General features: G+C 37.7%; 2 protein-coding genes across 2 annotated transcripts; both read left to right on the forward strand.

Moving 5' to 3' along the window:
* On the forward strand, positions 3733 to 10840 carry LOC109826274 (probable carbohydrate esterase At4g34215). The gene is given in 4 exon segments (XM_020393284.1): positions 3733 to 4186; positions 4189 to 4235; positions 4238 to 4390; positions 10539 to 10840. Coding segments are annotated over 4 exon segments (555 nt in total). The 5' UTR covers positions 3733 to 4113; the 3' UTR covers positions 10821 to 10840.
* LOC109824982 (putative nuclease HARBI1) lies at positions 7361 to 8704 on the forward strand. The gene has a single exon (XM_020391633.1). The coding sequence runs from the start codon at positions 7361 to 7363 to the stop codon at positions 8702 to 8704; it is 1344 nt and encodes a 447-aa protein (XP_020247222.1).

Here is a 14597-nt window from a genome sequence, read left to right on the forward strand (position 1 = left end):
ATAAGGTTAGAGACATTAGTTTTGAGGAGGAATTGCCTTCAGATCCAATTCATACAGTTACTTTTGACAATATTCAGGTTCTTATACCTGTTGTTGCTCAAGAAGTAAATCCGGAATCTCAAGATGACAATGTTGAACAACTCCCTGTTCAAGAAGAACAAACTCAACAACCTCAAGAACCAGTGCTTGAACAACTCCCTGTTCAAGAAGAACAAACTCAACAACCTCAAGAACCAGTGCCATTAAGGAGATCCACGAGAGAAAGGAGAAATGCAGAACCAGTGCCATTAAGGAGATCCACGAGAGAAAGGAGAAATGCTATTTCGGATGATTATATTATATTTTTTCAAGAACATGAGGAAAGTAGTGGAATATTGGAAGATGATCCAATCAACTTTCTCCAGGTCATGAAAAGTTCTAACTCTCAACAGTGGATTGATGCCATGAATGAAGAGTACAAGTCTATGTAAGACAATAAGGTTTGGGAATTTGTCCCATTACCAGAAGGTGCAAAACCAATTGGTTGTAAATGGATTTTTAAAACCAAGCGGGATGCAAACGGTAATGTGGAGAGGTATAAGGCACGTCTTGTGGCTAAAGGCTATACTCAAAAGGAAGGCATTGATTATACAGAGACTTTCTCTCCGGTTTCATCGAAAGACTCTTTCAGAATAATCATGGCACTTGTTGCTCATTATGATCTTGAGTTACATCAGATGGATGTTAAGACTGCATTTCTCAATGGAGACATTGATGAGATGATTTATATGGTGCAACCAGAAAACTTTGTGTCAGGAGACCCAAAGAATATGGTTTGCAAATTAAGGAAATCCATCTATGGACTCAAGCAAGCTCCTCGTTAATGGTATCATAAGTTTCAACAAATAATTATCTCGTTCGGTTTTGAGATGAACATTGTTGATGACTGTGTATATCACAAGTTCAGTGGGAGTAAGTATATTTTTCTGGTTCTGTATGTCGATGATATATTGCTTGCCACTAATGATATAGGCATGTTGCACGAAACTAAGAGATTTCTATCAAAGAATTTTAAAATAAAAGATCTTGGGGACGCCTCTTTTATATTAGGAATCCAAATACATCGAGATCGCTCTCGGGGTATTCTTGGATTATCACAAAAGAGCTATATCGATAAGGTACTTAAAAGGTTTGGCATGCAAAACTGCAGACCAGGAGATACCCCTGTGGCTAAAGGAGACAAATTTAGTCTCAATCAGTGCCCTAAAGGTAACCTTGAAATTCAGGAAATGCAGAAGATTCCTTATGCTTCGGCTGTAGGAAGTCTAATGTATGCTCAGGTATGTACGCGTCTGGATATTGCGTACATTGTTGGGATGTTAGGTAGATACTTAAGCAACCCTGGTATGGATCATTGGATAGCAATCAAAAGGGTTATGAGGTATCTTCAGAAAACAAAAGATTATATGCTCACATAAAGAAAATCAGAACAGTTGGAGGTCATTGGGTACACTGATTCTGATTTTGCTGGATGCCAAGATAGCAGAAAGTCTACATCAGGCTACATTTATATGTTAACAGGAGGAGATATATCATGGAAAAGTGTTAAACAGAAACTCGTAGCTTCCTCTACTATGACAGCAGAATTTGTAGCTTGCTATGAGGCATCCAATCAGGGAATATGGCTGCGAAATTTTGTCACGGGACTGCATATTTTGGAAAATGTTGAAATACCACTAAGGTTATATTGTGACAATAAATCTGCAATAATGTATTCCAATAACAACAGGAGCTCAACCAAGTCAAAACATATTGACATTAAGTTCCTGGTTGTGAAAGAAATGGTACAGAGTGGACAGATATCTATAGAGCACATTGGGACAAACTCCATGATAGCTGATCCTCTTACTAAGGGATTGCCACCCAAGATTCAAGGATATCCTAATTTAGTGGGAGTTTATTATAATTATGGTGCTTTATGTTTGGTTGTATTGTCTGATCAGAATAAAGTATTCAGTTAAGACACTCTGTTACATTATGTTTGGTTTTGACCTCACTAAAGGAGGACCAGTTGAAAATAGACATGTACTGATCACATTGCATGTAATTTTTATGCTGCACATCCATGTTTGATCTATGTCGTTTGATTGTATTGGTATATGTGACCATTGATGAGTTTAGTTACGATAAATGTGACGAATGCCGCTTTGATCCTATATTGATATAGTCAATGGACGAGATTGTTCGGAAATACTTTTTTTTAGTGATAGCAGTTTTTGAGCTCATAAGGTTATACACAATTTAAGGAATCATATGGTGCCCAAGTGGGAGATTGTTGGATTTAATCTAATAAATCTATTTGTGGGCACATATGATTAATCAATGTGTATTGCTATCTTTCAGAATAACCCACTAAAGTGATCAATTAATTTGGGTTAATGGGTATTTAAATAAGTCATTGGGTTATATGTGCAGATACCAGGTTGTAACTGTAATTTAATGAGGGGTCAAATTACAAATGTACAACACCTATATATATGGGGTTATGGTCCCTAATCTAGGGTTAACCACTCTCATTCTCTTATCCCCATCTAAAGAGATCCATAAGAGAGAAACCCTAAGGTTAGAAGATCATCAAAACCCTAATTAAGTTTTCTTCAATGGATTCAAGTATATGCTTCCGCACCTTTTGATTCTTGTTAATCTCTTTAAATTAAATCATGGCTTTATGGTTCAGATCTCAAATTTTTATCAGATCTAACATTGAAGATTTAGGTGTCATTTGGCAATGAGTTAAGTGGGAGGTTAAGGAGACTTAACCCCTTCTTAACCCGTCAAACACAAAAAATCTATATAAGGGTTAAAGTGAGTTAACCCTCTATAATTTGTCAAGTACAAAATATATAGAAAGATTAAGCTAACCCTTCTAGAGGGATTAAAATGAGTTAACCCCTCAAAATGAAGGGTTTACTAATACTTCTATTTAGAATGATTAAGAGTTAACCCTCTAATTATAAAGAAAATAGTCAAAATCTTTGTTATTCCTAAACACTAAAAATGATCATAAAGATTAAAATAAAATTTATATAACAGATTATTAATTAGTCCTTCGGGTTATCGAATTGACTAATTAAATTAATCTGATCCTTCCTCGTTAACCCTGTGTGAAACGGGAGCCTTAAGTGACAAGTATTTTTTTTAAGGGCCTGTTCGGTTATTTCCCAGGGAAAAAAAGAAATAGGAAATGTACCATGAAAACCAATTGTTTGCATTTCCACAAGGTTTCTCAGTTTTGAATTTTTATGTTCGTTTCACAGGGAAATCAGATGATTGAAATCATAGTTCACATTTTCTCAGTTTTGAATTTTTATGTTCGTTTCACAGGGAAATCAGATGATTGAAATCAAATGAAGAAATCTCGGGTGTTTTCACGTAGTTTGTTAAACATTTCCTCGAAAAACACCCGATTATAATTTTTTAATGGGCGTGAGTGGAGATTTCGGGTGTTTTCACGTCCAAAAGGGCTGAAAACGCCTGCGCGTAAAATCCGACGTGGCTTGAGATTTCAAGCCTCCATTTCTCTAAATCAGAGGGCGAAACGAACAGGTACAATTGAAATCTCCCGAAACCCGTTTCCTATGTGGCACACAGTTTTGATTTCCTTTCCCTGATTTCACCGATATTTTGGGTCAAACGAACAGGCCCTAAAAAGAAAAACAACACTCCTGCTCTTATCCCAAAAATTCCCAATCATTGCTCGCGGGGGCCTCAGCCACCTGCTCTTCAACAACAATTCAAAATCATTTCGGCTCCTGAAAACCCCCAAAACTTCCAAAAAAAAAGTCAAAATGCTCCTCCTCCCCATCTCTCTCCTCTTCTTCGTCCCCGTCACCTCCTCGCCCAACAAGCTCATCTTCATCCTCGCCGGCCAAAGCAACATGTCAGGCCGCGGCGGCGTCTCCAACGGTCCGGTGGGCCACAAAATCCCCCAGAATCCCTCCCTCCCCCTCCATCCTCCGCCTTAACCCCGCCTCCGCTGGGTTGTCGCCGCTGAGCCCCTCACGCCGACATCGACGTCGGCAAGCCGCGGCGTGGGCCCGGGCCTCCCTATCGCGCCACGCCATCGCGGCAGATATGCCGCGGGCGCGGGTGATCCGCCTGGTGCCGTGCGCTGTTGGTGGGACCAGGATCGAGGAGTGGGCCCGGGGAGGAGGCTTTACGGGGAGATGGTGGCCAGGCGCGAGGCGGCGGCGGACGGGGGGGAGGAGAGGAATCGGGGGCCGTGTTGTGGTATCAGGGGGAGAGCGACACGGCGGAGAGGGAGGAGGCGGAGGAGTATCAGGGGAGGATGGAGAGGTTGATTAGGGATTTGAGGGTGGATCTCGGAGAGCCTCAGCTGCTGGTGATTCAGGTGCGTGCATGAATCGGTTTGCTTAATTAATTTCTTATCAAGCTGAGGGCTTTTTGTTATTTTCGACATAATATCCGGGGACATGTTCGGCAACCGTGATCAGGGAGATACTTTTTAACTAGTCAAGGCACAAAATAGTAGTCAGCTGCTATTTTTATTTGCACTTTGATACCCTCAAAGTTTACCCGATTTTTAATTTTGACAGCCCAACATATACATCTGTTTTGATTTTTGATACCCCCAAAATTTGGGGTATCAAAGGTTAAAAGAATGCGTAAATTTGATGGTATCAAAGTCAAAAGAATGTGCGTACTTCAGGGTTAGTAAAGTGTCAGGAAAAAGAACTATTGGATATCGAAGTCAATAAAGCTGTAAACTTGAGGTATCAAAGTATTAAAATAAAATCTTTGGGGTACCAAAGTCAAAAGATAGAACTTTTACGATACCAAAGAGCAAATAACCTAAAAAGTATTATATTTTCTTGTTCTTTTTGAAGATGATATCTGTTCAATCCACCACATTCAATTTATAGTCACACGAACAAAGCTAGATACGATCACATGCATGTTCCCAAATAAATTAAAGCACATCTTGTTGTCCTAAGCTTATGTAGCAAGGCTTGGTAGCATGTACGGTTACTATTGCTTAGACAATCTCCAACGCAGCGGCATTTTGAGGTAAAAAGTGAAAATGCCGCTGCGTGGGAGCTCCAACCGAGCGGCAGTTATTGCCGCATTTTGACGGGGATGAACAGCGTGACGCTATATTTGGCGTCGCACTGTTCATCTCCCCCATTACTGTTTTTTTTATTTTTTTTTAAACCTCATACTTTTATATATTTACAATTTGTCCCCAATTGTTTCATTAAATATATAAAACAACCCCAATAATATTTAAATTTTATAATTTTACCCCAATTGTATAATTTGGACAAAATAAATTATTTTTTAAAGATAAAAAAATGCTAAAATTTAACAGACATTATTATTAATTATAATATTAAAATCTAGACATTATAAGTAAAGTCCCATGAAATATAAAGAGCAATCATAATACATAATTCAAATATAAATTACATATCTGAAATACATAACATATAAAAACTGACAAACATAATATAAAACTTCATTAAAATAAAATATAAAATACAAACTAAACATGGTGACGTTACTTAAGATGGACAAGCAACTCTCAATAATCTGGTAGATCGGGGCCAGAGTGTCCAATATCATTAAAATAATTGCCAAAATTAGAAGCAGACCCTTGTTCTTGTTGATTTCTTTTTTGTATTATTTTAATCTGTTGAGCTCGAACGTACTCACGCACGTTTGGATCAGCAATGGAATTCAAATCTTTCATTATAATTTTCCATTCATCTCTATCTTTTTTCATGGCTATCTTTTCTCGTTCGATATCAAATGCTACTTGCCTATCCAAGCTCGCCTTGTCTAACCTGTCTATAAGTCGATTGTTGGAGGTCTCGATGGAGTCCACTACACTTGACTCATGATCATCATTTTTCTTTTCAATTTAGCTTTTTTTACCCCAATAGGTCGTTCAGATGGAGTAAATGATGACAGTCTAGGAGATGTTGATATAGGAGATTCCGAAGTGGGATTATCTGATTGTGACGAGTCGAAGTTCACACTTTGGGATTGTCTTCGACCAACTTGTCTTGCTGTGGGGACATCATCTTTGAATTTTTCAAAATTTTTAACTATATTCTAGACATGATCAAATTTGAAACCTTTTTTGTATTTTGGTTCTTGCATAAATAACATCTTTGCTCGAACTAACTGTAAATTATAGTGAACATCAAGTTATGTATTTCAACAATAATAATAAAATTCAAACGATAATTAATAGAATACTTACAATATCTTCATCTGAAGCACCACTTGGATTCAGATTCTCTACTTGTCTCAAGCACGCATTCAATTTCCTTACTTCATTACTTATAATTTCCATTCGAGAACGAATTGATCGGCTCATACGCATCTCAAAATGCTGATCTCGAAGTTCATTGTATTTGTCCTCCACACGAGACCAAAATGCATCTCGAGACTGGTTTCTATCGATAATAGGGTCTTGAGAAATATCCAAGAATACTTGACAAATGAGCACATCTTGAGTAACCGTGTATCCAGTTGATCGAACAGACATTTTTTTGTAAAAAGCGGTTGGTTTGGAGATCAGAAATACTTTGAAGAAATACTTCGAATTGGGTGGTTTGAAGTAGAATTCGTGAATGTTATTTATAGCCAATCCAAATTTGTTTTTTTGTTTGAATTTGAATTTGAATTTGAATTTGAATTTGAATTTGAATTTGCGGTTGGTTTGAATTTGTCGGTGGTCAACATTTAAAATTGAATCATTTTGTACAAACTGATCAGCTTTACACATTATCCAAAGTTGTCGGTGGGAATCAATTTTTGAAATCAGGTCAGCTTTACACATTGTCCAACGTATACACAGCTCAGCTTTCCTTGAATTGTGTGAAAGCTTTGTACGAGTGGGAATCATTTTTTGAAATCAGGTTAGCTTTACACATTGTCCAACGTATACACAACTTAGCTTTCCTTGAATTGTGTGAAAGCTTTGTACGAGTGGGAATCATTTTTTGAAATCAGATTAGCTTTACACATTGTCCAACGTATACACAACTTAACTTTCCTTGAATTGTGTGAAAGCTTTATACGAGTGGGAATCAACTTTTGAAATCAGCTCAGCTTTACACATTGTCCAACGTATACAGCTAAAAGCAAATTTGAATTTTGTGACAAATTGATAACAGCTGGAAAGCATTTCCTAAAATCAGCTCAACTTTACACATTGTTCAATGTATACAACTAAGCAAAGTTTTATAAATAGCATACTAGATTAGGTACATCCACACAATTACTCGTTGTTATGTTAAAATTATTATTCTCCATTTCTGTATACTTCAGTCATTTTTTTCTTACTTCAAAAATGAATTTCGATGTTGGAGGTCCATCATACTTATCATCATCTTCATCTTCGGATGATGATAATTTTCTATCCAATATCATTGCAGAGATTGATGAAACCGAAGAAGTAATTTGTGAGTACATTAACAACAACATAATCCTCGTTAACAATTTACGTCAACACAACTACCAACCGATCCATGGTGGCTCGATTCTCGGTCATGCAGTGATCAACCGCGATCGAGAAAATGCGCATCAGAATTTGGTCATAGATTACTTTGCCGATAATCCACGTTTTGGAGAAGATATGTTTCGTCGTCGATATCGGATGTCAAGAAGTTTGTTCCTTCGTATTGTTGATGCAGTGAAAGATCATGACTATTACTTCCAACAACGAAGTGATGGACTTGGTAGAATGGGATTATCACCGTTACAGAAAGTAACAGCTGTTTTTCGCATGTTGGCATACGGTCTACCAGCTGATGCTACGGACGAATACGTTAAAATAGGTGAGTCAACAGCAATTGAAAGTATGACAAAATTTTGTCGTGCTATGGTGGAAATATTCGCAGAGCGGTATCTACGAACACCTAACGCTAACGATATTGCTAGGCTACTCTATATTGGAAAAAAACGTGGTTTTCCAGGAATGTTAGGAAGTCTTGATTGTATGCATTGGAAATGGAAAAATTGTCCAACAGCATGGTCTGGGCAATACACAGGACGTAGTGGGTCACCAACTATTATCCTCGAAGCTGTGGCAGATTATGATCTTTGGATATGGCACGCATATTTTGGTATGCCAGGCACCAATAATGATATCAATGTGCTGGAGTCATCTAATCTTTTCTCTAACCTAGCTCAAGGTATTGCTCCTCCCGCTCACTATGTTATTCAAGGAAAAGAGTATAATATGGGTTATTATTTAGCTGATGGTATATATCCGAAATGGGCTACTATTGTACAAACAATCCAACAGCCACAAGGTAGGAAGAAAAAATATTTTGCCATGAAACAGGAAGCATGTAGAAAAGATGTAGAACGTGCGTTCGGAGTTCTCCAATCACGATTTGCAATCGTGGCAGGATCAGCACGTTTTTGGAAAAAACATGTATTACATGACATAATGACTGCATGCATTATTATGCACAATATGATAATCGAGGATGAACGTGATCTTTATGCACCAATTCAAGAAGTGAGGGAAGCACCAACACCAGAAGTTGATATGGTAGCAGATGAAACTACAAGATTTACTCAATTTATTGCACGTTACGGAAAAATCAAGGATAAAGATGCCCATATTGCGCTTCATAATGCATTGATAGATCATCTATGGGAGGAATACACTAATTCAGATAGTTAAGAGCATACTAAATTTGTAATTTTTACATTGTTGTTAATGTTTAATCATTTTCTTGTATTTTATTTTCTGTTGTGTTCTTGAATGTAATATTTTGGCAATATTAATAATAAAAATATAATATTTTATTAGTTAAATTTTTTAAATAATAAATCATTTTGTTTGGAAAATATGTGAAAAAATAAAATTTGATATGTGAGGTTAATTGTTGAAATAGTTAAAAATATAGGGAATAAAAAAATAATCATATAAAAGTAGATAAAAAGAAAGATACTGAGAATATTCCTTTTTGGTGCAAAAAAGGGTGCAATGGGTTGGAGATGAATTACTGTTAGATGTGACTTTTGTACCATTTTGGTGCAAAATTTGTACCATTTTGGTGCGATGGGTTGGAGATGCCCTTATCTACTAGTGTACTTCTTTTGACGTAAGACTGTTTACTAGTATACTGATTACAATGAATGTCAAAATCTCAGCTTAGGCATTTGCTCAAGCCGATATCAACACAATAATCGGGCCGTGATTAAGCATAGTTTGGCAAATTACCGAACCAGGTTAAGTAGAATTATAGAGGATCCACTTTCAGAAAAGAATAGGAAGAGACAAGGTACAGGATATAATTGAAAGTAGCAAGGTAGATACCTTTTAAATAGTCTCATCGACTAAAAAATCTTAAAGTAATTGTGCAAATACTTTCTCGAGACACGTTGAAGTGAAGATAAATTATTTCTGGTTTATGTAAAGTAATATAATCTTTTTTGCCTCATCCGTGTGGTCACATTGTCAAACCACGTCCACCTGCTTGTTTGCTTGATTGTTTTACTTCTCTTTTGGTCCCTCACCAAGAAGTTTCACCTAATTTGACCAAATTAAAATGGTCTTATATTCAAGTTTCTTTGAGTCTGATGAAAGAAACTTATAAATTATCAATCTGTTTTGTTTTTCTTTGAGTCTGATGAAAGAAATGTGATGTAGAGAATTTGAGGCATCATTGATCATTATAGTCTTAACACCTGCCTCAGGCTATTATAAGTTATGATTCATGACTGTAGCTTGTGGGCTATGATTCATGACTGTAGCACACAGAGAAAACTGATTATAATATTCATGGCTATGATGAATCTTATAATGATTGTTTCTATATATATATACACAGCACACACACACAGAAAACTGATATTATTAATAGCAGAGGTCCAGAAAACATATTCTCATATGCAGATGACAGGTAGCACACAAACTCTGTAAAGTTTGGATTTGATATTGCAAAAACTTGTTGGATGGGTTAACAGCCTGATTTCCATTTCACAAAACAGACAATTTTTAGAATTGAAATATGAATTCCCAAACTATTTACTCAAAATGAGAATGAGATTGGGGGCTGGGGAGATTATATCCCAATTTGCATTGTCATTAAATTTTGCTTTCATAATTTTGAAAATTGAAGTTATTAGCAAAAGAGCGAGTGTAGAGAATTGTCTCGATCAAATCCTCTTAGACTTTTGCCCATACACACCTGACTCGTCTCTCAAAATTTGAAAGTTATTATTTCTTGTGCAGTTCATCAAACGTCTGGACAGAGTAAATGTCTGAATGTTGTTCGTTTTAGAATTGCTTAAAGACTGATTTTCTGGGAAAATTTTGGAAAACTAATCCCAGTAGAAATAAGATTTCTCTATCCTTTTAGACCTCTAGTTTTAGGAATAACATTTACATCTATTTCACAAGGGTCTGTACTCTCTGTAGTTCTTTCCTCTCTCCTTTTTCTGTTGTAGGCTTTCTGAGTAATAGAAAGTAGGACAATGAGAACTAATGCTCTATCCCTTTATTAATGCAGGTGGCTCTTGCATCTGGAGAGGGACCTTTTGTAGATATAGTGAGAAAAGCACAGATTGGAATCAATCTACCCAATGTTTTATGTGTTGATGCGAAGGGATTGCAGTTGGAAACCCATCAACACTTGCATCTCACAACCCAAGCACAAGTCCAGCTTGGCACAATGTTGGCTGCATCCTATTTAAAACATGTTGCATATAAACATAACTCAAGCGTGTTCTCAAAGTGTGATATTACACACAATCATGTTAGAGATCTTGGAGAATCCATTGATATAGTATAAACCTTGGACTCGTTATCTTTTGTGATTTCCCCCCCATATTTTCTTATATCTCATGGATAAAAATATAGCGATAACTCCTTTTTGAGTTTCCCCACTTTTCAGAGTGAATAAATCACATATATCACAATTTTACATTGTAACACTTGTAAATATATGATAAATGTAAAGTTTCAACCATAGTAGATTTTTTATAAAATTTAGCGTTACTCATATTTTGTACCTCATGTATGTGGAATCAAAGGTGTGATCGATATAAATAGGGTGCTAGAGGTATGATAGGATATCTATGTAGCTATCAAATTTAGATTTCCACATAATATGTTATCTCATGAAGTATGAATTCTAAAATATTAGATAGTTTCTTGCTACTACTAGCTAAATTCTGATAACTTGACACAGAATGACTTTGCACATATAGATGCGATGGAGACACAGCGAGTGTTGGTGTGTTTCCACAATTCCCCACGGTGTGTTGTTAATGTAATAACATACATGTCACTACAACGTGATGATCAATATACCCAGATTATAACTTAATTATGTTCTGAATATGAACTAACCTATATTTACACACACATCGAACCCTTAATCATAGTTGACAATCTGGATAAATATGCATCAGATCATCTATATTGACCTTTAGAAGTATGGAGAGACACACACAATCTAACGAAGCATATGCTTATCAACTTGTTTTGCCGAACGAGTTTCGAAAGATAGACTATTATTAAGGTCCATCCTGATAGTCACACTAGAGCAGGTGGACCTCACCACTTATATTTTTTCTGAAGATAGATACTTGAATTTGTTTAATACCATACCATGAAAGCAGTCACTACAAAGAAAAACATTCTATTCCAATCTACTGACAACGGGTATCACACAGAATCTATCAGCTAACCATGTTTCACATAGATTACACCACTCAAATTTCTTACTAGCTCATATATAGTACACACGCATGAATACGCACTCAACTTGGTGCTTGATCCCTCTAGACGATAAATATTTTCTCAGCTGAATTTACATAGCCAAACAGGTGTGGAGCTTCTAAGGAGCTGAAGGGGGCCTTCGCCCTCAAGCCTTTGAGTTAAAAAACCCATAAGGCCAAAGCCTAAAGCCCGAAGTCCACAAGCCATTTGGCTTGGCCTCCTGAAGTCGGAATCCTGGCATCATAGAAGAACATGAGATGATGTTATGAGCGTACAAAATAATAGTTACTTTTCTTTTATTGTTCAAATTCTCTTCACCAGGATAAGCATGAAGATCCCCTTTATGGATTTGTCATTTTATACTGTTAGGAAATTCAAGCTATTCGACCACCTATCAAATATGAATCCTCGTGCGGAGTTTGCCTTACCGGATCTTGTGTTAAGACTGTTAACGTGGCGTGGGGGCCACTACGCTTGTGGACGTGTGAAGAGATTATGTTGAAGCGATGCAATTTGAAAGGATGTGACATGAAAAAAAAAAGATAAGATCATGTGCGGTTTTCGGTTTTCACCCGAACGAATTTTTGATACCGCAACTATATATAGCTGTTCAATCACTTCCTAGGTTTAGGCTTGGAAAATAAAACGCGCAGAAGAGAAAAACTTTGTCGGCGTGAAAAAGGGGATCAGGCTTTGAGGGCTGCACAGGTGCAAGTCAGAGAAGAAGAAAAGTGCGGCTGCGGGAGAAAAAGTCAGCAGCTTTCTTTGGTTTCATGTAAACATGCTTTTGTGCTTTTGAGAGAGATAATTGTATGAGGGTTTAGATTGAGTGATTATAAACTCTAGTTGTATCTCTCCCTCTAATAGTAGATCTCCCCGCCTCCTTGCCCCGTGGACGTAGGCAGTTTGCCGAACCACGTAAAATTAGTTTGTTTGAGTATGTGGCCATTGTAATAGTTTCTAGGATCCCTCGATAAGTCAGTCCTAGAACTGATGAGAGGAAGAGCCGATATCTCACTTTGTTGAGATATTCGCTTCAGATTCTTATCTCCTTAGTGAGACGAGAATTCATTGGGATCTTTCTCTCTTATTGTGCACCAGAAACTCTGCCGAAATTTTCGTTGCGCACAACATGTGGTATCAGAGCCAAGTTACGCTTGGGCTATTTGGAGGAGTAGATCGATTTGGAGGCTTGTCTAGGGCTTCGTTTGGTGATAAAGATGGGATCTTTTGGTAAAGACTCTATCTTTTTAGTTTTGGGTCTATTCTTCGTTCGTTGGTGCGTTGATAAAGATGTCGGGGAAAGAAGGTGCTTTGGGTGTCGAGGGTGGTGCTTCTGGCGCGAAGACCATTCAGAGTCTGAATATTCACTCTATGAAGATAGATATGGAGAAGTTTAATGGCACAAACAACTTTGGATTATGGAGATGCGAGGTTTTGGATACGCTGAATGCGCAGAATTTGGAGGATACCGTGGAGTTAAATGACAAGCCAGATGAGATTGAAGAGAAGGTTTGGAAGAAGATGAATCGAACGGCGTGTGATGTGATTAGGTCTTAGTTAACTCAAGATCTAAAATATGATGTGATGAATGGGACTTCTGCAAAGAAGATTTGGGAGATTCTCGAAAGCAAGTATCTGACAAAGAGTGTTTAGAACCGCTTGTATTTGAAGAGGAGACTTTATCGTTTCCAGTTGAAGAAGGGAACCTCAATTAGAGATCACATGAATACCTACACAAAGCTTCTTGCGGATTTAGTGAATGTGGATGTCATGATTGAAGATGAGGACAAGGCGTTGCTGTTATTGAGTTCCTTGCCCGACGAGGAATATGAGACTTTCGTCCTTACTCTGATTAATGGGAAGACATCCATTTCGTATAGTGAGGTCACTACTACACTAGTGAATTATCAGTTTCGAAAGAAGGATAAGGAGGCTTCAGTTGAGCCGGTAGCAGAGGCGTTGGCCGCAAGAGGGAAGGGTCCAAACCGAAAGAATTAGAAGTCACAATCTAGAATATGACATCCTACAATTAGAAAAGATCAGTATGCTTGGTGCAAAGAGACTGGTCATTGGAAGAAAGACTGCCCAAAGCTTGAGGAATGGATGAAGAATAAGCAGAAGGGAAAAGGGAAGCAACCATCATCAGAAGCAAACATCGTATCAGATGGTAATATTTCTGACTTCTATTTATCCGCTTTCTATCAGTCCTACATGTAGCTATTCGGAGGAATCCGAGTGGATGTTGGATAATGGTGCGACCTATCATGTGTGCCCTAGAGGGGAATGGTTCTTCAGTTTTGAGAAGCTGGATAGTGGTGTGGTGTACATGGCTGATAACCGTGCATGTCAGATCCTTAGGATAGGAAGAATTCACATCAAGATGTTTGACGGGACTATTAGGGAGTTAAATGATGTGAGATATGTTCCTTATTTAAGAAAAAACTTGATCTCGATTGGAGCTTTGGTTGGAGAGGGTCTGAAGGTTCGTGTTGAGGACATAGTTCTCAAGATCGTGGAAGACTCTCAGATTATGATGAAGGACGTCAGGAGGAATAACTTATATTACTTGACTGGAGGTATAGTGACAGGTGGAGAGCTGGAGACTTCTGTTGATTCGACTAGACTGCGGCATTTGGGGCTTGGCCATTCCAGTATTGATTCCTCGCATAGATTAAAAGAGGTTGTAAAGACCTGCAGTTTGAAGTCCAGTGAGCATGTTGATGTGACCAAGAAGACCAAGGTGAAATTTGGCACCTCTATTCACTGTGCTAAGGGTCGTTCTGGAGGAGTTCACGTGGATGTTTAGGGACCTTCCAAGGGGGCATCATTGGGAGGTAATAAA

Source organism: Asparagus officinalis, chromosome 10, assembly GCF_001876935.1.
Source record: "Asparagus officinalis chromosome 10, Aspof.V1, whole genome shotgun sequence".
Lineage (NCBI taxonomy): Eukaryota > Viridiplantae > Streptophyta > Magnoliopsida > Asparagales > Asparagaceae > Asparagus > Asparagus officinalis.

Excerpts from the sequence above, each read along its gene's own strand:
- LOC109824982 (XM_020391633.1), top strand. The coding sequence starts at position 7,361 with ATGAATTTCGATGTTGGAGGTCCATCATACTTATCATCATCTTCATCT.